At 32.3% G+C, this 24,366-nt stretch overlaps 3 protein-coding genes across 7 annotated transcripts; all 3 read right to left on the reverse strand.

The window, feature by feature from the left end:
• On the reverse strand, positions 5,576–7,331 carry LOC105171153 (E3 ubiquitin-protein ligase PUB24). Its single transcript, XM_011092179.2, has one exon. It carries the CDS (start codon positions 7,223–7,225, stop codon positions 5,999–6,001), a length of 1,227 nt encoding a protein of 408 aa, XP_011090481.1. The 5' UTR covers positions 7,226–7,331; the 3' UTR covers positions 5,576–5,998.
• On the reverse strand, positions 10,424–15,579 carry LOC105171007 (coiled-coil domain-containing protein R3HCC1L). 4 transcript variants are annotated; one of them, XM_011091997.2, is made up of 8 exons: positions 15,242–15,579; positions 15,012–15,131; positions 14,642–14,694; positions 14,464–14,529; positions 12,278–12,496; positions 11,846–12,004; positions 11,238–11,327; positions 10,424–10,908 (listed from the first exon to the last, which is right to left on the reverse strand). In XM_011091997.2, exons 1-8 carry the CDS (start codon positions 15,535–15,537, stop codon positions 10,706–10,708), a joined length of 1,206 nt encoding a protein of 401 aa, XP_011090299.1. In that variant the 5' UTR covers positions 15,538–15,579; the 3' UTR covers positions 10,424–10,705. The 4 variants fall into 4 exon arrangements, with proteins under 4 accessions (XP_011090299.1, XP_011090298.1, XP_020552293.1 ...); XM_011091996.2 differs by having other exon boundaries at positions 10,425–10,908; positions 12,278–12,514; XM_020696634.1 differs by lacking the exon at positions 15,012–15,131 and having other exon boundaries at positions 10,427–10,908; positions 15,242–15,578.
• On the reverse strand, positions 18,386–23,303 carry LOC105171008 (BEL1-like homeodomain protein 1). 2 transcript variants are annotated; one of them, XM_011091999.2, is made up of 5 exons: positions 23,040–23,303; positions 22,001–22,914; positions 21,023–21,396; positions 20,836–20,896; positions 18,386–19,298 (listed from the first exon to the last, which is right to left on the reverse strand). In XM_011091999.2, exons 2-5 carry the CDS (start codon positions 22,766–22,768, stop codon positions 18,612–18,614), a joined length of 1,890 nt encoding a protein of 629 aa, XP_011090301.1. In that variant the 5' UTR covers positions 22,769–22,914; positions 23,040–23,303; the 3' UTR covers positions 18,386–18,611. The 2 variants fall into 2 exon arrangements, with proteins under 2 accessions (XP_011090301.1, XP_011090302.1); XM_011092000.2 differs by having other exon boundaries at positions 23,132–23,302.

A 24,366-nucleotide genomic window follows, 5' to 3' on the forward strand; every position in this document is an offset into this window, starting at 1 on the left:
ACTAATAATGTAAAACATAATCTTATAATTAATTAAAAGCATTTTGACACGAGATTTATATAAATCTAAAACCATACATTTTTGAACTGAAAAATGAAAATGAAAGTAAAACGAAAAGTAGCCTCATGAATTGTTTATGAAGTACTGGAAAAAACTAAAAAAAATGGAACAAATTAAGTCCACATACGTATAGGAATAGGAGGCATGTTGTTCAAATTTCAGATGCATAGTAATATGGGATATTATACTGTTATGTTCCGAGATTTGGTATAATTATATATAATTTTTTTGTGAATTAAAAAATTATATTTAATATTCTTGATTTTTTTTGTTTATTTTTATTTTTCTAACATTCAGAAAAGAGAAAATACTGAATTATTTAATAATAAATTATTATATTTAAATAAAAATAAGATTAGTATTGATATTGGATTTACAAAAAAAAAATAAATTTAAGACATTATAAATTATACGGCTAGAAATTAATAATCATTCATTAACAAAGAAAATATAAACTATATATCTAAATTAATATTTGACTAGCATGAATGTACATATATATTATTTTTATTCAAAAGTTTAGGCAATAATTCGTCATTTTTTTTTATTGTAAAAAGATTATCTATTAAAATTTTATCTTGAATTAAACTAATGTAACTATTTATAAAAGCGTTTTAAAAAAAAATTAAAGCAAAATATGTTCAGAAATAACAATTTATTTGATCCTAATAGTATCATATTTATTTTAGTTATTTTACCAATAAAAGATCTTATTATGCCAAAACACCCTAACATCTTATTTTATCCAAATACTTTAAGAGCTTATTTTTAAAATAAAATCCAATATTTTATAAGTTTCTAAAATATCTTATAAGACGTAGCAACCTATAAAATATTTTAAAAAAGCTTAGCCAAAATTAAGAAAAATATAATAATTTCAACGAGAAAGGGAGTAACGTTAAAGGAAATTATTTTTGTTGATTTCTTGAATCTATAATTCTTCATAAAAATAAAAAATAAAAAAATAAAAAAAGAAAACGAAGCCCAGTTGTCTGGCCCTTTTACATTACACACTCTTGAGCCCATATGCTGTTCAGAAAACAAAAATGACCAAAAAGACATAACATGGTTTTGATCTCAATACCTCACATATATAACAATTAATATAATGAACATCAATATCAAATGTTTATAATTAATTATCAATTTTTATATATTGTTTCCACACAATAAATTATTTAAAATTGATTTTGATATACTGATATAATAAATTAATTTTCTGCACTCAATTTTTATCAACTTATGCTTTCGTAAAGTCAGTCAAGAACAAACTTAATGTACCTATGACGCACCTAAAACATATCCATATCCTTATTTTAAATTCATGTTTTATTTTATAACCCACTTCATATTTTAATTTAAAACTTATAGTATTTATATAATTTAAAAGAATATTTTATACAATATAGATATGCATATATAAAATAATATACATAAAATTTGTATTAAGTTGAAAATAGAGAATACACCACAAGAAATACAATCTTTCGCTACAGTTATTAATTATTATGATCAAAGGAAAAAATCGTGACAATTAACGACGACTCCAATTGCAGTGACCATCAACGTTGTTTCTGCAAGTGATGTCAAAATATTAATCATAGCTAAAACTATGACAAATATTTTGGTCTCCTCGCTAAAAATCATATAAGTATCGATGAACCGTGGTAAAATAATAAATCTTTGCATTCATTTTGTTTGACCATAGTTAGTATTATTAATTTACTGTAGTTTATAAATCGTAATTATTTTAATATAGCCAAAAATCAATTCTTTGGTAGTAATACGTTTTACCATAACTTTCATAATTACATTAGAAAAAATGTAACTTTTGGTTCTAAATAATTACTATATATAGTATTTGAAAGAGACAAAATCAACATTAGTAGTTGTGCCAAAATTGATTACATAGCGTTAATTGGCATCATACTGAATTCAACAATTGAGTTTGAATATTTGGTTGTCCATTAGTTATAATCAACATTAGTGGTTAATTAATTCATTTAATTAGTATTATAAAAACACATACTAACACATCATATGTTTCACTTGCTTGCCAATTTGCGATCATAAGATGATGTTACGTACCTATCTTTTTAATTAATGGCTTCACAGTCAAATTAATAATACGGACAATCACGCAACACGAAATTATTTTATAAAACATTGGATAAGTGATGGGTAAATTACAAATTACTTCCTCCTGTCATTTAAAATATTCACATAACTCTTTATAAAAAATAAAACACCATGACACCTTCCCGTATTTTGCAAAAAGAAGCAAATTATTCCCTTCTCTAGGGGGTTGTGTGCTCTTTTTTAAAAAATACAGGGATATAAAATGCACTATAAAAAAACAAAACAATATTAACAATGGCAATTTATCATGGTTAAAGTTAAAATAGCTGTAGCAAATAGTCTTGACCACGGTCATGCAACGATTGTTGGTTGTGATATCTGCGAACGTGGTTAAAATGTTTATCATGACAATTACTTTACTACGCTCTTAGCCATGACAAACGATATTTTCTTGGTGGAAAAAATCTATGCTTTTGCATCGATTTTATTTAACCATGATCAATAAAAATTATCTATCACATTTTTTAGTCCGTATCTATTAGAATTACAGTCAATAGTTATTTTTTTTTTTTCTAGTGATGGTATTTTACTTTTTACAAAGGGCTTACATAAATCTTTCAGATAACACAGAGAGATAATTTGTGATTTACCCTATAAGTAATTAATTATTGTCCTTTAATTGTTAAAATTTATCTGGTTATATATCAATCACTCTTGACGGTCTTCCACAGGCAACCCCGTTTGTTAAATATTAAAAAAAATAAATAAATCAACGCCGACGAATATTTTTTTTCTTTTTGTATTTCTCTTTTATTTCTTAGAAAAAAATTAATTCAATTAATATATACCTAAAATTGAAATATTTTTCTATAGTTTATGGCTTCAAACTGACTTGCTAGGCCACTTGACACATACGAAAAGTATTCTTTTAATTAATGTCTTCAACAACTATTTTAGTTTTTCTCCTTTCAGTTGCTCATTCATTGTGGTCTGATTCAAATATAGTTGGCCAGTTTTGATCAGTTCAGGCTGCCATCAAATTATATTTCAGAAATTATAAGCAGTTTCATTAATTGAAACCTTTAATTTGGAGAAACGGTCTGTCATTAATGTTTCAATAGCGTAGTTGTACAATTTTCTTGCATTGTGGGCGATCTTGTAATAAGATGGCGCGTCATCAATGCTAGTTTGCTTTTGTCAACAAAGACTTACGTGGTTGTGTACTCTATTTGAACCCCTTGTCTAGGAGTGGTGATGTTGAGTGTGCGTTATTGCTCCAAAGACATTGCATATAAGTGCCAAGGTTTCTTTTTATATGATGAGTGATCCTGCAACCAAATCGTTGGGGATGTAAAGGTCCATTTGTTGGGACGTGCATGGGCATGTACCCTTCTGAGATCCTCATTTGGCAGCCTTCGTCACAGACAATTTAGCCGTTTTCACTTATCTCGTAAAGTATTTTTTTCAAAATAAAATCGTAAAATTGTACTTATCAGGAGGGACTATTCAAATAACGATTATGTGTGTATATATAATATTATATTAAAATTATTAATTTAATACATGTCCGTATAACTTGAAATACGTTTGAAATTAAAAGTCATATGATCATTATCAAGAACTATATAAATAATTCTAGTAAAATTACAGACAAGTCCAAAAATATTGTTTGAAAGTATATACTTATATTTCGAAAAAATTGAGATTGTTCTTTACGACCAAGAAGAGTCCAAAAAACCGTGGACTTATTAAAAGTTGAAATCGTTGATTAAGAGTAAAATAAGTGATAAGAATTCCCAACAGGCAGCAGCTACACCCACCTCGCTGAGTATATACTGTTGACGGCTGCTGCTTAATAGTTTTTGTCCCACTAAACTGAAAACTAGAAAATTTTATGAACAAATTTAGGTTTATGAGTTCGAGTCCACCAAACATGCATGTGGGTATTATCTCACTTCATATGAATTTATGGAAAAATTTTGTGTAATTACACGTAAGCCTCTTGTGGTTTGAAAAATTACATTTAATACCCTTAATGTTTGTTTTCGTCGAACAAATAAATTCATTCGTTCGTCAAACTTCACAAAAGTTATATTATTTGATCTCAATAAAAAAAATTAAATCCATATTTATCTGTAAGTGACTCTTTATAAATTTATTGTAGGTCAAACAAAATCGATTTATTGATTGGTTTATTAATGAAGCATTGATTTTAATCATGTAACTTGTGCTGTTATAAAAAAGAGATCATAATATAATTAATATGAAGTTCATTTAATATGTATTCAGCTGAGTTTCAAAATAAATAGAACAATTATGATCAAATATAAGTATTTGGGAAATCAAGAACAACTATAATTAAGTGAGAAACGTCCAAACTCAAAATTGAAAAAAAAAACCATAATATAATTAGTAAGACCAAAATGTTTCGTCTAAGTTATTACATGGTGGTATTTTTCGTACATTTGAAAATTATAGATTATGTCATAAAGTGTCATTTTGAATAACATATACTACCAATGAACTGAGGATTCCAATAATGGCTAAAAAGCAGAAACATAATCCAGTACTGTACGGGTACGTAGGCATGAAGCTATTCAGAGGAACCCTCAAGATCAAAGTAACGGCTGATATCGTTGAATATAGGAAAACCAAAGTTGATTATTAATAATAACGAAAAAATAATTTTTCATTGTCATGTTATAAATTAATTATATGTTTCAAGAAAAAGCAATCAATTTACGAATTATATATATATATATATATATAACCAATATATAAAATTTCGACCTTTACCGTTGAACTAATGGGCAAATGTAAATCCACTTACTCTACCATTGTCAATACTCAAGACTGTGCAAATCAACTATGGAGATATAAAGAATTAAATGTATTTTTGGTTATGTAAATTAGGTCAATTAATGTTTTTAATTTTTTTAGGGTATTATTTTGGTCCAATATTTTTTAATTTTTGTAATTTTGAGTTTTTTTTTGGTTCCCTAGAGTTCATTTTTATTTGCAGGATCAATAAAAATGCTAGTCTAGAAAGTTAAAGAACAAAAGTATTGGCAAAAATGAGCCAATCGGGACAATTGTACTAATTTTAAAAGGTCATATGAAATATATACATGTGTTTTTCGGAAAAAACAGTGAACACTAGCTAAAGAATAGGATTGAAATCCCGAAAATAAAAAGGATACAAAACCAAAATATTATTCTAAAAAGTTAAAGGCAAAAACACAAAATGACCTAAGTTATTGGACAAAAAATATATTTTGATCAATTTATAAGCACATAAAAAAGTTGATTATCCACTATGCTATTAATGAGTACAATTTAAAAATCATAGTAAATCAATACTATCAATCACATACAATCAAACAATACATCAATATGAAAATATAAATTATAATCACGATTAATGAATATTTGTCACTGTTTAATTTTGACCAAAATATTTATCATAATTCTTAATTATAGTAAAAACATTTGCCTTGATTACCATGATATAGATCATGACTAATGTTTTGGCCCATCTGCACAAACAACAACCCATAACCATAATAAAGTTGTAGTTAATTACTATTTACTGCTATTTTTTATTTTTGGATATGATAATTGAGCATATCAGAACATCATACTTGTAATGAAAACAAAATTGCTCAAATTAAGCTTGTATTGTATTCAACAATTATAGTACAAAAATTATTATACTTATTTTATAATTAATTATTTAAAAAATAATTAATTATATAACAAGTGTAATATCGTGTAATTAACTTGGCATCAGAATGTATTTGAGCCAAAATTTCTTGAATTATATAAAAATGAGAATGCATGAAATGTTTTCTTGAAGGTGCTACCTAGCATACCTAGTTAACAGATAAACCTGTATACACGGCGAATTGCTCCAACAATTCGAATGCAACCTCAAAATCTCTCTCGCTTTCTTCTTCAAATAGATCGCGCAATCCGCTTGCAGCACCATGCACAGCTTCGACACCGCCCCCACCCTCAACATCTCCATAACCACCTCCCGTGTGGCGGAGAATCGCGCAATCGACTCCATTATACACAGCGCCCGATCATCCACCGCCGCGGATACTCTCAGCAGCCTCTTCGCCACCACCGCTATCCCGCCGGCGTGCTTCAGCAGTTGCTGCCGGCCGTCGGCGCAAGAACACAAGAGGGCCAACAGGCAGAATATCAGCTCGGTGGTTTTCTTATCCGGGTTGCATAATTCCATTTCGATCAGCTCGAGAACTGCTCCGGCTTCGACTATCTTGGTTCTGTTTCTCCCGCAAGGACACGTTTCTATCAGGACGTGGAGCAGGGCTCTTACACCCTGTTGAGAAATCGTGTTTGCACGTAGAAGTTTCACCATTTGTGTGAAGAAATCGAACTCCAACCTCTCTTTCAGACCCAAACTTGCAACTTCTAACACGCTTTTCAAGACTATAGCCGCATGGGTTTTGACAGCATTCTCTAAGTCGCTACTCAGAACCCACCACATGGATTTGACGAAATCCATGTTGTCTTCCAGAAGCCTCTTGTTCTCGCTCGTCGGAGCCCATGTACGTTGGAGAACTCTTAACGCTTCCTCAAGACCCGAGAATCTACCTTCTTTAACACACCTCAGAACAAAGTGAGCCACCGCTTTCGGCACACCGGCCTCCGCCATCAACTGGTGGTTCTTGGTCTCGCCGGCGAGCTCGTCCAGTTTCTTGAGAGCATTTACATGCAAGAAACTATCACTTTGATCACTTTTCCTTAACTCTCGGATGAGTTTGAGGAGTATAGACCTGTGGAGCGGAGACTTCGGAGTCGGAATTCGATCGACGGCGTTGGTGGTGCACCAGGCCTGGATCAGCCGCCGGAGCATGTGGTTCGGGGTCAGGTCCGCGGTCCGAGCCAAGGGCTGCTTCGTGACGGGACAGACAGCATTTTCCGACGGCGAGGCAGTGACGAGCCACTGTTCAATGCTCTCACGGTCGTAGGTTATGCCGGTGACGGTGGTGACGGGGTCTTTCATGATCTGGAGCGAGATCGGGCAGAGGAAGTATCGAGGGATTTCGATGTCGTCCATGTTGGTTTGATCAAAATTAATGCACAGGAATAACTAATTTGATTTGTATCGTAAGAAAGAAACGAAGCAAAGATTTACATGGAGTGGATCTGCAATTTCGGACTTAGAAATAAATATAGATGGGTTTCTAAGACAAAGATGGTAAGAGAAAGCGGCTGGTTTGAATATGAGTAGGAAAGAGAAAAGAACAACGAAATTCAAAGAAAATTCTAGTACTTTTTTCAAGTATTCTTATACATAAATTAGAATACAAAAATAATTATTCAAATCTGTATATTAATTTTATTTTTCTAAAAAATAGTATAATTAATGTAATAAAAAATTCTTATCAAAATTACATATAATCAAACTAACCTAATCGTATTGCAAATATATTAAAATTTTCATATGCTTGATCACTTTTTGAAAATTGTATATCAATTATATGACAAATATATTATATTTATTATATAATTGATTTCGATATGAACAAAGTTTATCTAATTTAAAATAATTTATACTATTGTATGTATGTTAGTGGTGTTTGTATCATTTGATTGGTGTGATAAATAATTTAAATATAATAATAATGATTAATAGGCTAAAATGATAATTGGAGAGAGAAAAAGGAATATATTATTGACAGAAGGGGAAAGATAATAATGAAAGAGAGAAAAGAGTGTGTGTTTGCTTGCTTGTTTTACCAGTCGTAGTTTTTCGACATATGCCACAAGGATGGTCAAAACCCACATGGAGTTGACTTTCCAGAAAGAACAGTTGGCAGGCAATGAGTGGGTGTGAGTTTTTTGTCACAAGTTGTACGTGGGGTGGTTCGTTTCTGTTTGGTTTGGAGAATGGGTCCGTCCGGCAAAGTTGAGTGGGCGGGGCCGACTCACTCGGGTTGGCTAATGTACAACTTTGATTTGATGTGGTCGTAATTCCCATGATATGATACGTGATAGTGAAAACTTATGTAATAATACCTAACTAGGCTGAAACTCCCCTCATACCATGATCCCTCCATTATGGGATCCACTCTTTTATTTATTATTATTGTTCTTTTTTCTTTATAATTAATAATTTCAACAACTTAATTCTATTTCGATCATCAGTAGGGGCCAAATTATATATATATATACACAATGAGTTATTTGTAAGAGCATTAACAAATTATCTATTGTGTAATTAATTTAAATTACGCTAAACTTTTTATAAAAGTCCATCAAATGCACAGGGTCCGCGTCAAATTATCTCACTCGATTTTTTGGGACCCGCAGTTCGAATCCTTAATCCAAGGACACGTGGCTCTATCTCCGGACACTCAATCCACGTAACTCGTACATTAGAGGTATCTACTATAAATAGGTTTCAATAATTATTCTCACATACATTTTTGTGATTAGACCTTAAGACTTCAAGAACTTGATCGTTAAAGCATTTTAGGTGAAGTAACCCTGACAGGTCTTATGTTTTTGTGTTGATTTCAATACTGTTCCTCATTGCTCAAGAAAGATTAGAAGATCATATGGCTTCTATAATTAGGAGTCATTACATCGAGAAAATTGAACACATAATATTCTAGTATGACGTGTTCATCCTTACTAATTGAGTCCGTATGATGTTGACATTGCTCTTAAGATAGTGAGATCTGAGAGAGCAAACCCTTTATTCGACATTCATTGAAAAATTTTATTCAAATTAGGTTCGAACCAAATCAATTACAAAATAAATGCGATACACCTGTTATGTGTTCCTGAATCGTACATCAATCGCATAAAAAAATGTATTATACTTATCATATAATTAATTCGTGGTTGATCAAATCTGGCCCGAAATTTCACGCATTTTTGCGTCCACCACTTTGAGTTGGATTGAAATGGACCATGGTTAGAGAATTTGGATCTAACTTTAAATCATTTGAGGTTAATGTAAAAAACAATTTTGTCTAATTTCCTAAGTCCAATTACCTAAAATATATTCTCCTACACCCAGGTGGAAATTATTGAAAATCATGATAAAAATATTTAAAAAAATATATAATCCAACTACTGCATATATTTAAAAATACAAAAAAAAAAAAAAAACAGGATAGAAATTAATTTTGTGAATTTAAACCATTATCAAAGACAAACTTAAAAAGAAAGAAAAACAAAATCAACAAAATGACATTTTTATGGTTCTAAGTGGAGCGTAATATTTTAGAAAAATAAAACCAAAATTAATGATCTTGGACTATAATATAAATATAGATATAGATATAGATATAATATGGTCAATTTTCATTAACATCTGAAATTTGAACCACAATTTAGTAGGTGCGACAATCGTCCAAAATGTGCAAATTTGAACCACAATTTACAGCATAACCTAATCAATGGGCCGATGAAACTTGAAGCACAGAAGTATTTAGACTGAATATTTGAAGGGTCAACCAATCTCTTAGAACGTCTTACGTGGGGCACATGATTTTTTTGGTCTCATTGTTAAGTTTATTTAACAATTTAAATAATTAAGATCCACCAAATTTTCAATCATATATAAATGTACAGTTTGAATGAATTATATCTTTGACATATAATATTTTGAGTGAATTATATATATATATGTTTAGATAAATATTTAATTAATAATAAATAAACAATGACGAATTGATATAATGTAGGAATATACATGAAATTAGTAAAGATGTCAACAAAAAATGTGTGTGGTCTCAACCACAAAGCATACAGTATAGGGCATGGCCATGGTTTTCTCATTCAATATTTTGATTTTATTACATTTCTCAAAAAATAACAACGAAATATTCCTTCCGCTTGTGTACATGGGCGTGAGGACAATTTTGGGTTCGATAATAAATACAGTAGATAGCTATATTTTCTATATATTCATATAAAAGAGACCTATTTTCATCTATCACAAAATAACTTGATATCTTAAAAAGAAAAATTAAAACTACAAAGGATTCTCTTGAAATTGTAATACATTATTACATAGATTGTTTGAAAAATTACAAACCCTTCTTAAAATTAAAGACTTAATAAATAACCATTACATAGATTGATATAAAAAGACGATTATTAGTTTCAGAAAATTATTTAATAAGAAAATATTGATAATTATAAAAATTTTATAGAAGCCCATAAAAAAAAATGACCACGACAACCTCGTGATCCAAGTCAAAAAGCATAAAAAAAACAGTATTAAGAATTGTTTTAAAAGAAAAAGTCTGCTTTGTGGTCCAAGTCGAAAGCATGCAGTCTGATGCAAGACAATCATGTTTTACTTTTTATTTTCTTCCCATCACAATCTTCTTCAACAGTCAATGTTTCAATCAACAATTGTAGTTTCCAATTTCAATCAACTTGTATCAATCACCCCTTCAATACGTTCTACTCCTCATTTCCTATCTGGTAAAACTCTTACACACACCGTCAAACAGGTAAAAACCACAAGGGTGAAATCATGTTAGTAAGATGAAAAAAAAAAAGGGTAGAATCTTTGCTACTTTGCATCGCCTTCGTCATCACCCCAAGCCTCGTCCCTCATGTTTTGTCTGGCAGCAAGGCGGTTTCTCCTGGCTTCTTCTTGTCTCCTGAGTTCTGCTGATCCAAAGGTTGTAGGCAGTCTTATTCCCATTCCCTGTGCGATCATTCTTTGAGCAGTCCTTGCCGATGTCGGAGGCCTCTGACGGGGCGGCTCCAGATCTGAAAAGAAAAAGAGTTAGACTAATATCAGAATGGATGGGTGAATGCTCCTGATCACAACAACTATTAAATACCGAACCAAGAAATATTATTATCTCGCCAATGATTGTCATTATCTGGTCCTATGTTGTTGTCTGGAAACTCAAAGAGTTCTTAGTGTATCTGGCTCGTGCTAAGTGTGGGTTGTATGGAAAGTATATCCACGAAAATTTAATATTGACTGAAAATGTAAATATTGAATAACTGTTAATAAGGAAATATGAAATTTTCTATTTGGTAATATATTTCGTAGTTTCTGAAGATGGAGAAGAATGATCATCAGCCGTTACCTCTTGGTGGAATTGAGCGCAAAAGTTGATCGTCCTCTTGAAGTACACGTACATTAAATGGCCATTGGATGGAGTTACTGGCCTCAAGAGCTACATCCAAAAATGCGACGTGTAAATCAACTAATGGTTAGATACATATTTTTACTCGGTTTAAACTTTGGTAAAAACAAAGTAACTGAATTAAGAGAACAAGTTTCATCAACAATTGAAGAAAAGCCTCACTTTGAAATTATTACATGCTACAATGTGCACATGGGACATCAACTCAAAGAAAATCTGGCTGGGAAGAGGCAATATTGATGGTTTGTACCATAACAAACATAGTATTCCAGACATTTTTAGGGTATTCGAAACTCTTACAATGTACACATGTTTGCGTATTTTCACTATAGTCCAAGGGTGTCAGTGTAATTATCCCTTAAGTAATAGAACTGCTTTTGCATTAGAAAGTGGGGTATGTCTAGAATTTCGCAATTTAACCTAAATCATATAAGAAGTGAATCTTACTAACATTGACTAGAAGAGGATTACTTCATTGGTATCCAGTTCGTGCATTCAGTCAGTTGAAACACAAAATGGAAAGCAAATAGGTAAGAAATTGTCATTACCAATAGATGGTGTTTTAAACACTGCAAGTGATGTCCTATCATTCACCCAGCGAATCACAAAACTCTCTTTGAATTTTTCCAGCAGCTTCTCTAGGTCAGTTGTCCGAATGCTTGGGGGGAAACCAGACAGCACAAGAACATGGTGTGAACCATACAATACTGCAAATGGAAACACACCAAAGTCTGTCAGGAAATATATCGTTCTAATGATCAACTGAGAAAGAGAAAACCACGTCTAAGAAATTTAACAAGAAAGCTCTAGAGGAAATAGAAAATTGCACAGATGTCAGGAAATTAAATAACTCTTACAGGCTGAACACCACAAACAACAAACATACTATCTTGTTTACAATAATGTTAATGTGTTATAGCAAGATTATAAAAGAGTTTGAATGCTCTAGTCAAACCAACATGAAATTTGCATAGACTTACGAGTTCTTTTTTCCTGGTCTTCAGCATCGGCGACAGAACTACTTTCAGAGTCATCAATAACAGGTTCATCAGACTTGTTATCACTGTACAGGCCCTGTGTATTGTATGAGAATGTTCCCCTTCCTCGTCTCCTTCTCTCTTGAGCTTTTGAGTCTTCCAGGGAGAGTTCAGACACCCCTGGCAAACATTCTGATGGAAGTAACTCCTCTGGAGACCGATCTGCAAGAGCTTCCCAGTCTGTGAATTACCACAAATTTAGCTCCAATTTCTAGGAAATAAGAAGCTGATGCAAAGAGCAAACATATCAAATGAAAGATAAAAGTAGAAAATATGGTTCCAGCTGCAGAAGCCCTTAAATTGACAAGTTTGTTACCAAAATTTAATGAGAGTCAGAGTACTATCCATGGTCATGTTGCTTTGCTCTAACTGACTGGTAAAGGAAAAACTAGAGCTTCATATTATGCAAATGCATGGATTAAAATAAAATGGACTAGATTTTTAGAAGACTTCACAATCTATTCCAGCAAAACTACCAAAGATTTTGCCAGTTTTACCCTTTCCACCATACCTGAGAGGCTCCATAAGCTTCCTTCTTAGCATCAACAAGACCATTTAAGGGCATTATTTCTCTCATGATCTCTAAGGCCCTTGGTTACATAGCATACTGTTTACGTTCAAATTATTCATAAAAATGATAAGCAGAAGTGTGCATTTACATTTTAACAAGTAAACAGTGCTTTCCCAAAGTCAAGGAAGTTACCAACTAGTACCTACCTCATCCTGTTTATGACGTCAATGTGAATTACAACCTTACGCATGAAACAAGATTCCACTGTAAGGGGGGCTGAAAAAGGATATTGGATTAGGCTGGGTAGAGTTTGGTAAATGACATAATCTGAATGCCCCAGGCAAAATAAAGAATTTTGAAGTCTGGAATTAGCACTTTAGGATGACCTACAAGTTAGTTTGCATATTTTTAGCTGAGGCAGCAAGGACTTCCACTGCCTTGCCCCCTACTCGGAGTATCCCAGACACCAAACAAGCTAAATTATACTTGAACTCAAGAAACTAACATATATTTATAGACCTTAAAGATGGGCATATATAAGAAAAGATGTATGTTCTACAGAGACAATCAACCCCTCACTAATTCATGCACTCAGTAGAAGAAAGAATAGTGAAGAAAGCAACAATCTCAGACTACTGAATAATAGTACATGAAAAAGCTCAACCTAAAAACGAGCTAAAAGTTGGTGATTGGGGACCGAGAGCCTTCCTTTCTATTCAGCAAAGAAAACGACATCCTATATCGCTTCCTTTTCAGTGTAATGATTCTCCAATGATGATAGTAAATCTTCAAAATGATGAGATTGGATGTTGTAAGGGTTATCTGATCTTAAAAGTTATGGATCCAGGACAATTAAGTTAAAACTTTATTATATTAACCACTTTTAGTGGGAAAGAATTTATCAAGCTATAAAACAACATCCCAAATAAAGGTATTAACAATAGTTCTATTCTACCTTTATTACTGCAGAGAAACTATCTATCATTTGTCTCAATCTCTTTCTTTACCCACTTCCGAGTAACCAATTATGGAATACCATTAAATATTGATGTTTCACAATTTCAATCAACGTCTTACCATCGAAAAATGACATTAGAAGACAAATAACATACAAATCCATCAGAATACTGAATTTATGGCCCCTCCACGAATTCAATCAAGTTATCAGTAATTTTTGGCCTAAAATAATCATTTCTTTAAATAAGGAAGAGTTATCTGCAAATTTGAACCAATTTATAGAAAAGAATTCTTGTGAAAAGAGGGCACTGGTTTCCTTATTCAGTATAGCTAATATAATAAGTCTGCATTTGCAACAGCTCTAAATATTCCAAGACTGGGTTTTATTACTTCAAGAAAAGACAGCCTATTCCACTTCTCCAAAGATCAATCATCCCAGGGCAAGAGAAGACAGGATGACAAAGGTGCTCCAAGAGACTTACTATTTTCCAAGAAAGGACTAATCGAATCATAAGGTCAGAAAGGCAAGAGAGTTGGAGTATGTTATCAGTCTAATGCAACCTACCTTTCAGATAAACATTTCACTCATAAAAGAACAAATTCAAATTAACATTGATTATAACTGTTAGTTCGAGAAACTAACATTAAGTGAGGTACGTACCATCTTCTGAACAGCTCTCCTGTGGGAAGCCATCATCCTGTAAGTTTGAAGTATTCACATCACAGCCTGTGCAATAAAAAGAAGTAATATTTAGTTCTTGAGAAACAACTTCGGCATCGGATAAAACATGATAAATCAAGAAACTAAAAAATGTAGGAATGGGAGAAGGAAAACGGACCTTGTTTTGCAGAAGTAGCAGCATCATTTTGCGAAAGCCGAGCTTCTGGAAATCTGAATAGCGACGAATTGCAAAGAAGTAATAAGCAGTTGCGCAGAGAGAATGCAAGTCATAGCCAGTAACCAGAAACTCTCAGTTTAGCAATTCCGATACCCAATAAATTCTAAACGAACGTAAGCGGAAACAATCAAAGGTTTTATCTCTACGTTTATATCTCATTCCTCCAAACAGAACTTCTAAAAGAAGCATTGTTCATCTTCTATTTTCTTACTCGGATATCTCATATGCAAGAAATTAACTAGTAAAAGCATTCTTGAATTCCATCTAACAAATTCCTCAAATGCTGTTCGACGGAGAAATAAAACCCTACATAGTTAGCAAGAAAATTTGCAAGAACATCAAAAACTGAAGTTGAACGTTCTCCAGCCAGAAACTAGCAATCCCGCAAGATTCTACCATCTTTCTGTGTTCCGAGTATTGTTTTTCTGGGCTTCAGGAATTTAAAAAAAAAAGAAAACAGACAAGAAAATGTCGAGTATAATCAAGAAAACAATTTTCTTGAAATCCCAACAAAGATTAAATAAAGAAAATTGGAGTTACCCTTTTGTGTGTTTGACTTGGAGTGCACGAGAGAGAATTTCATCGGCTCTTAGAGAGTAGCCTTTAGCAGAATAAAGCTTCGACAAGTCTTGAAGAGCAGTAGACAACTGATCAGCTGTGGAGGACGAGAATTCTCCACCATTTTTATTCTCAAGTTCTTCCTTTTCTAATTCGTTTTCAAGATTGGAGACTGTGGATTCAAGAAGAGAAATGGCTTGCTCGACTTCACCGTCATGCAGTAGGTCTTCCACCGCCTCCGTCCAGTTGCGCTTGCTCGCTCCGCCGCTGCTCTCCATCACCGTTTATCACTTTTTTGAACACAACACAAGAACTGGACTGTGATTCATTCCCCCCCTTCCTTTTATAGTTTTTTTTTCCCCTTTTCTTGAAAAAACTAATTTTAAAAGAATAGTATTCTCTCTTTTTTTCTTTTTAAATTCTTTTTTCTTTATCTTGTATGATGCACCAACACCAAAATACAAATTATACAACATATCATAATTTTGATTAAATCTTTAAGATATAGAATAATTCATATATACACATTATGAGCTAATAATTAAATATATTAAAATTTTTATAGTATCAATAAGAACAATAAAAATAATCCTTTTTATTTTTAATAACTACTGTTATCTTTTTAATATAATCTCGCTCTTGAATGTTTTTGCAATCAAGACTGTTTTCTACATCGCAAGATTATCCTCTGATTTTTTTTTTTAAATGCATTCCACGTGTATTATTGTTGTAAATAAACTTATAAAAGATCAATCAATTCGTATTTAGTCATTAAAACAAAAGATATAATCTTGTATTATCTTTCTTTAAAGAATTATTATTTCGACACGTTACGATAATTTTTCAATTAAGATTGATTCAAAATATTGAAATTAATTATTTGGGAATCTTTTTTATATAGAAGGTTTTAAATAATTAATGGGCTTTTATTTTTCATTGTGATGTGTAGTTAGTTTTCTCTTGATATAAGCTATAGTAATTTTTAATTTAAAAATGGTTGGAATATTAAACTCATTTATTTGAGAAATTCACTTTTTTGTAAAATTTGTTGGAAATGCTTTAAATAATAAATGGGCCTGCACACATCTAACTTAGTCCAGTACTCCTGGGCTTTTTGCTTGAGGAAGCCCACAACAGCGGCCCAGACATAAAGTTCTTTATGAAGATGAGTGCTGGTTGTACTGGACATAAAAATTTAATTTGCCAGCTACATTTAAGTACTTTTTTATTTTTAAATTATATTAGGTGGACTACTATATAATAACAATTACTATGAATTAATTAAACCTGTTGAAACAATTACAATCACTCACTAGAAGAAATATAACATTTGATCATAATTAATTATTATAATTAAAAAATAATCATACTGAATATAGTTATTTATCACAGCCACACAATATTTATTGGACGTGGTTTTCTCAGGAGTCGCTAAAATATTAATTTGTCATGTCTTTTTATCAACTGTCACGAATAATTATTGGTGTTGGAAAAACTAGTTTTTTACGTCGATTTCATTTAATTTTGGTGAATAATAATTATTTATCATGATTTTTCACCATAATTATTAATTTTTTTCTAGTGATAATATAGTATAACGGCAATTATGATTCTTTTGGTGAAATTAAGCATATATGAATTAAGGGGAATTGCTATATTAATGTGAATTATATTAGATTAATCTATTTTCCTTATATACTGCCAAAATGTCAATTTATAATTATGGGGGATTTTTTTTTTTAATTCTAAACAAGTAACATGGAAATAGACAACAACTAAAAATCAGAATTTTTAATTATGATTAATTGCGCCAATATTTTAATAAATTAAATAATTGAACAATATATCAATTCGATGAATATATCAATAAAATAAAGAATTATGAAATAAATTACAATAATTCAAATAAAATAAAATAAATATTCATACATCTGATATATAGAACTCAAATTCATGATCTCAAATTTGTTGGTATGATTCGAACCTTGTAATAATAATAATATTTTAACCTTTCACATATGCCTATTCCATATTACAAAAGTATGATCCAACCCTACCCGTTTTCCTATAACCATATACAAAGTCCTGCACCTCACCCTAGACCTTACTTTCTAAAAAATGGTATGATTAATAGATGGTGTTTCTATTTTCCTTAATTAAAGAAACTATTTAAATGTGCATATATATGTAAATTTTAATTTCATTAAGATCAAAGGACTAAGTATTAATTAAAAAATCAAGATAAAAAAAACAGTAATGAAGAATAAGGATAACTACACACCCCTCACATATAGTTTGGTATAATTACTGATTTATTGCAGGTCAAATAAATCTTTTTATGTCTAAATTATAGGAGGTATAAGGGTAGCTCAGTTGGAAAAAAATTATTTAATTTGCAATAAGTTATTAATAAGTCAATCGAGAGTAAATATCAAGTTTTATTTATTTTTTTGTTAATATCAGTAAATTCAATGACTTTTGATTAATTGATGGACTTATTTGTTATACGGATGCAATCCCTAGGGTTACTAAAAGTAATTTTTCAAACTATAGAAAAAATTTATGTGTAATTACACCAAATCTCAAGAAAAGTGAGTGTAATTATATCTTAAGAGTATGTCAGCAGACATCATCAAAATCGAAAGAATAAAATTTAATTCAATAATTGATATACAAACATTACTATATGTTTCAGAACAATTTGGTAACACTAATATGAAATAAAGTAGCCACTAAATTAAAGGGATTATATATATATATATATATATATATATGCTTCCTTTTTAAAACAATAGTATTTGAATTAATAGATTTAAATTTGAGAAAATAATTTCAAATAATTCTACGCCAAAAAAGAAATAAAATTCATTAATATTGAATAAAATATAACTTAAAATTAGAATCAAAATCATCTAATTTAAATAAATCTTATAAAGAAGTTATAATTTGGGATCTGAACTCATAGTTTGAAATACATAAATTGAAATGTTAGTTGATTAGAGACAAGATTGTTGCATGCAAGTGATGGATAATCTTACTCAATGCACACCCGCTTTTTACATAAAATACAGCATCTGCAACCATTATACAACATTTATGAGTTATCCCACTTTGATTCCTAAAACCACTCTACCTACCTATATATATATATCAAGTATACAACACTTAGACAACATCCCATCTTATTAGTTAAACTACATAATTTTCTGCTAAAAGAAAAGTACATATTCAAGTATATATATATGTACTAAATTCTACTAATATTGTTCTATCTTCCATCCATCCTTCTGCGTTTAAATCAAGCCAGTAATGCAGTTTCCTAAAGCGAGATGATGAAATTAGATTAAAACTGTCAGGCCACAAAATCAGGCAAGAGCTGGACCCGAAAGGGCTTCCTGCCCTGGAAATCAAGAATGTTCTCATAACCTGGATTTGAACCCGCAGCCTGATTCATTCCATTCACCCTGGACAGGAAGTACTGCCCCTCGGCTCCCTGTGAAGTTTCAGACGGGGGAAGTGCGAGAGTCAGAGAGAAATTATTTCCCTGGAAATTGTTAAACCTGCCAACTTCACCAATTCCGTACGGGCCTGGAAAGCAGTCCTCCTTTGTCTCTCTGCCTTTCATTTCCATTTCAACTGAGAGAATGCTGCTTGGAGAATTATCCTGAGCTTCGTTTCTTCGTTTCTTTTCGGGTGGGCTTTGTGTGTTCAGTGGAGAGATGAGTTGGGCGAATCCAGGCCGGGTCGGCCCTGTCGCGGGTGTGATGACTGTTGAAGCCGATATCTCTGTGGGAGAAGGAACCTGCAGGTTGAGTATAGGTCTGGATTGGAGGTCATTGAGCTGCTGCTGATGATGATCTATTCTGGCTGTTCTTGTGCTATTATGCTCGGGCCGGGTGTTGGATTTGGAGCCTAATTCCTTGGGTGTGTTATCCTGAGAGGCACTGATCTGTTCTTGATTCTTCGTTTCTTCCAGGTACATTTCCTCCACCATGGGTTTCCAGAGCCGAACTCGAGCATTTATGAACCAGTTAGAGTCCTGCACTTTGATATATATATTTCAATTTTTTTAGTGTAATAATTTACTGCATATATATATATTAGATCTTTATTGACATTGTATACTATTGCTCTAAAAAAAAGACATTTTATACTATTGAATTTTGGTACCTTAACATTTGTTTCGTGTGACTCAATTATTAATTTAAATAAGGAAAAATAACACTTTTGGTCTTGTAATTTAGGGTCTTTCCACTTTTAGTCCCGTAACTTCTATAAATTAGCACTTTTGGTCCATGAGATATTTTTGTTAAATATTTTAACAGAAAATAACACATGGTCGTTAGAGCCTTTATACTTTTAGTCTCATATATTACTAGATACTCATTTTTTGTTCCATAACTTTAAAAAAAATAGCATTTTTGGCCTCATGCGCTTAAAAATCACATGGCCTTTTCTGTTAAGCATCTAACGAAAATGTGTAATGGGACCAAAAAGTGCTATTTTTTTAAAGTTATGGAATTAAAAATGAGAATTTCGTAACCAATGAGATTAAAAGTGGAAAGATCCTAAATTACAGAACAAAAAATGTTATTTCCCCTTTAACTAACCATGCATGCATGCAAAATAGTTATCTGAAGCTAAATAATAAACCACAACTAATATGACAATCAATTAATTAATAAGAGGTAAAAATATATACTAATTTGTTTGGATGAAATAAATTAAGCCCCTGATTTTTCTTGTACTTCATCTTGGAATTTTTATAGGGAGGATCGATTTAAGCATTTTTGCTCAAGAAAAAAAAAATGAATCTGTGATAAATCCTGGCCTCCGCTTACTAAAAAATATTATTGGCTACAATTGTATTAGCAATAGACTAGAACTGTAATAAATAATAATTATTATTAATGGTTAAACAAAAATTAATAAAAAAATTTAGATTATCCATCATACAAATTATTTTTGTCATGACTAATAAAATGTTTTAATCACACTCGCAAAAACCACGATCATTGTTGCCTGGTTGTGGTTAACGACATTTACTATGATTATTTATTTTTATTCACAACCATGGTTTAATATTAATTTTTTTTAATGGCTTATTTTTCCATCCACATTTTTATCACAAGTTTCATAATCCATTCTATTAATTGTATCAAAAAGCTCATGTATAAATTATCATATACTATATTACATTCTTTAAATTTCTACTGTATGTATGTTACTATTAACAATTTTAGACAATTATATATAAGTCTAATTAAGTCACCAATTCTCAAGGTGATAATATAAATATGTGTTCTTGTCACTATTTAAAAATAAAATAAAATTTATTATCGTGATATAATAAAATTCTTATAACCTGTGAAGAATATAATTAATTAGTGATAATTGTGGATATTTAATTATAACTCAACATACCTAATACATTTGTTAATAATATTATTCATTTATGGAGAAGGCCGTCAATATAACTGTATAGCGAAATAAAAATGTTAGTGAAAAAACTAAACTTTCAAGTACGTAGATGATAGTGAGTATGTGTATGGTATCATATATAACTCTATCAGTACCTGACTCCTGGTAAGCCCTGTCTGCCTAGCCAACATTTGTTTGTCTGAATCCTTAGGGTAACTGCAGTTCATAAAAGTGATAAAACATCAGCAGAAATTCAACTACATCATCATCATACATCTATATATATATACATATCATAGGTTATAATCAAACAACATATGACAAAATAAAACATATAGTTACGGGTGAAGGAAGTGCTCGAAAAGCCAAGCCCGAAGAACCGAGACAGCTCTTTCAGGCAAACCTCTCTGGGGTCTCCAGGCGCTGTTTTGCACCATTCCCAGCTGCTGCAACGCCCGCTGCTGCCGGAGCTGATGATCGACATACTTAAGTCTCGAGCCCTCAAACTTATCCCCGAAGCTTTCTTCCTCTCCCAGGCTCTTGTTTAAGGCCTTTATTTGTGCGGATATTTTGGCTTTCAGGCACCGGAATTGCTTCAAGATTGTTTTCAGGGCGAGCTGAGTGTATGATTTTGCAGATCCAATCCCTGCCACCTGCTCAAATGATGCTACAACTATTTGCATCTGGTGATGGTACTGTCTGCATCTGTGCTCCACCTGAAAATGTTGAGGGAAATTAAACAGGTTGGAAGGATTAATAAAACCTGAAAACAAGCTGAGTAAATAGGCTTGTTTTCTTGTACTGTTTTGTGCCGTGTACCTGGAGAACATGGCCCTGTATTTTAAAGGGGACCAACAAGTGTGTTTTCGGGGACCCTGAACCCACCAAACGGTGTAAGTACGCCAACTTCGAAATGGGCCGACCCAGAAAGGAGCTCAGAACAAGTTCGGTTGGTACAGTGCATTTTGGATTTTTATTGTTCGTATAGCCAAATTGTTAAGTTTGTTACTGTATTATCTACACTGACATGGACCCGCCTCAGAAAATTAAGAGCCACACACAGCACATACACACTGAGAAAGGCGACATTCTTTAGGCTTTTGCAGGAAAGACTGCTGAAGTCGAATTGGGCAATACAAATAACCAACTTAATTGTGTCATTTCTTCCTTGGAAATGGTGAATTGTTTGAAGAAAATTTTCAGACAATTTCACACAACATAAGGATGAAGCAACTTTAAGAAGAAAATAAATTAAAATCCAGCCAAAAAAAGAATTCATAGGTAAAAGTTATAGATAAAGAAGGATAAAAACTAAAGTACCTCATCCAACAGGCTACTAAGTTTAGCTTTCTTCATCTGAATCTCCTGCCTTTGAGCTGTTGTAAGATCAGCACCACCACCTTTATTACCATCTTCATCTCCAACAGTAGACTCTTTGGTTATCTTTGCCTTTGCCTTTGCCTTATCCATCCGCCCGGCCTCCGGCCGGCCTATTGGGGTTTCTTTTTGGACATTCGCCAGTTCATCAAGAAGTTCTTGGGCAGCCTTGAGATACTTAGAACCTATTATTACACTTTGCATAGTATTGACTTCGTTAGTCTGATCCGTAGTAGTTAGAGACGGAGATGAACAATTTTTTGGTGAAACCATCCTTATCGAAGACTGCCCATGATCAAATCCAGTTTGGTGCGGCGAAAGGCTGAGAGACAGGCCCTGATGTGTTTGTTGGCACACGTTTGTCTGATTTCCAGTTGCAGCCTGATCAAATAAGCCCCGTATATTATACTGGAAACGTGGGATTGTGCTGTGGGTTGCCTGGATATCTTCTTGCTGCCCAAGAACCGACGACGGCCGGCTGGGATCATGAGATAGTGGGATACCCACAAAGTGCTGAGCCTGAGCCGGCGGCGCGTGGTGCATCAGGGCGGGGTTGAGGGCTTGTACGGTGGCGGCGGTGGCGGAATTCGAGAAGAGGATGTTGGGCTGAGGTTGGTGGTGGTTGTCAGAGTACCCTACGTAATTAGGGTTCATGAGATAAAGTGTCTGAAGGGCATCAGCCTGGATTTCTGAGCTTCCTTGGAAGTACATGGCGCCCTGGATTCCTGTACTACTCTACGTACGCAGAAACCTGAATCTTCTCCTGTCGTAACTATATATCTACTTCATCAGAGTGGAAATCCAGTTTCACTAATCCTTCAGAATTCCAAGATTCTGCTTAGATTCACCTAAGAAAGCTGCAAAAGATGATTCAATGAATTATATAATAGGAAAAAGACAGGAAAATATAAAATACCAGAAAAAGGGAATTTCAAACATGGATATATATATAAGTGTGTGTATCTGCGTGCAGGAAAATCACCATCTGTAGCATCAAAGAATGGACAGAAACATTTATACAAGAAAAGGGGTTTATGTAAGAAAAGAAACAGCAGTTGTGTGATGAGAACTCACATATATATGGGGTTGAATTGGGGGAGTTGGCCTCTGTTGTCAGGCTCAACGTCTGCTGCAAATTAATAACTGGTTTTCTCTCTCTCTCTCCTCTCTCTTCTGGGAATTGATGTAAGAAAGAAATGAGTAGTGTTCGAAAAGAGAAGGTGGGGCAGTGTAAATAGAGACATGGTACAAGCAAGTGTAGTGAGCGAGATGCCCTGCCTCACAGTACTGATATTTTTTCCCTTTCTTTCTCACTCATCACAAAGACAACTTAATAATTGAGAGGTTATTCTTGCTTTTCTACGCTGTAAATCATCACATTTTTCTCAAAAATTAACTTACTTTGTTCTTGAATATTTTTATTTTTATTTTTACTTTTTTTAAGGAATATCAGGTTTGAGGTAAAATTATGAAAGAAGTAAAATATTCACTTTTTTATATGGTGAAAGATTTTGTGGTTGACAATAAAAGCAAAGACCTTTTCTTAAATTAAATAAATAAATCAAGCAAAGACTTCTAACTTACCATAAAATTCAAATACGTGAAAAATGAAAAAAAAAAAAAAAAAAGATGACTTGGGGTGACTTTGACCTTTCAATTATTATTAAAAAAAATAAAGAAAGAAGCTAATGGAATATATAGGAATAGAAATGACGTGCCTATATTTTACGATTACAAAGAAAGGTAATATATTAACTACAGAAATTCCATATGACGTAACTATATTATAAATTACTGGCGGCTATACGAAAATATAATAATATCATAAAATGAAATGTTGATATAGCTTAAATGATACATAGCTACGCACACTTTCTCTTTATGAGATTTGGTATAGTTACAAGATCTCTTGTGGTTTGAAAATTTTACTTTCTTTTAATAAATAAATTCTTTCATGTCAAAATTCACTGAAATTATTGATATTAACAAAAGACATTTAATGAAAATGGATATTTACTATCGATTGACTTATTTCAACTCAAATAAAATTTTCAGATTAAATTAACCTTATAATGGTGAAAATGTACCTTTTTATATGTTTTAACGTGTGAAAATGTATATTGAGTGCAAATTATAGTGGAAAGTATTGCAACATTTTGTTGATCCCCAAGGATATGTATATATAATAGTGTAGCTTCCTTCACATAATAAATTGCTATATTTGGCCAAGAAATAGATAGTGATTCACATATACCAATGTTTATTGATAATATTTTTTACTTTGTTAATGATTATATGGCCAACTTATA

This window comes from Sesamum indicum, linkage group LG9 (genome assembly GCF_000512975.1).
Source record: "Sesamum indicum cultivar Zhongzhi No. 13 linkage group LG9, S_indicum_v1.0, whole genome shotgun sequence".
In the NCBI taxonomy this organism is placed as follows: domain Eukaryota; kingdom Viridiplantae; phylum Streptophyta; class Magnoliopsida; order Lamiales; family Pedaliaceae; genus Sesamum; species Sesamum indicum.

Excerpts from the sequence above, each read along its gene's own strand:
- LOC105171153 (XM_011092179.2), bottom strand. The coding sequence starts at position 7,225 with ATGGACGACATCGAAATCCCTCGATACTTCCTCTGCCCGATCTCGCTC.
- LOC105171007 (XM_011091996.2), bottom strand. The coding sequence starts at position 15,537 with ATGGAGAGCAGCGGCGGAGCGAGCAAGCGCAACTGGACGGAGGCGGTG. Across the intron at positions 12,515-14,463 it reads GGAGAGCTGTTCAGAAGATG|ACTGGGAAGCTCTTGCAGAT; the intron begins GTACGTACCTCA and ends GGTAATTCACAG. Across the intron at positions 12,005-12,277 it reads AGACCAGGAAAAAAGAACTC|TATTGTATGGTTCACACCAT; the intron begins GTAAGTCTATGC and ends TTCCATTTGCAG.
- LOC105171008 (XM_011091999.2), bottom strand. The coding sequence starts at position 22,768 with ATGTACTTCCAAGGAAGCTCAGAAATCCAGGCTGATGCCCTTCAGACA. Across the intron at positions 21,397-22,000 it reads TTAGTAGCCTGTTGGATGAG|GTGGAGCACAGATGCAGACA; the intron begins GTACTTTAGTTT and ends CAACATTTTCAG. Across the intron at positions 19,299-20,835 it reads CAGGGCTTACCAGGAGTCAG|GACTCTAACTGGTTCATAAA; the intron begins GTACTGATAGAG and ends ATCAAAGTGCAG.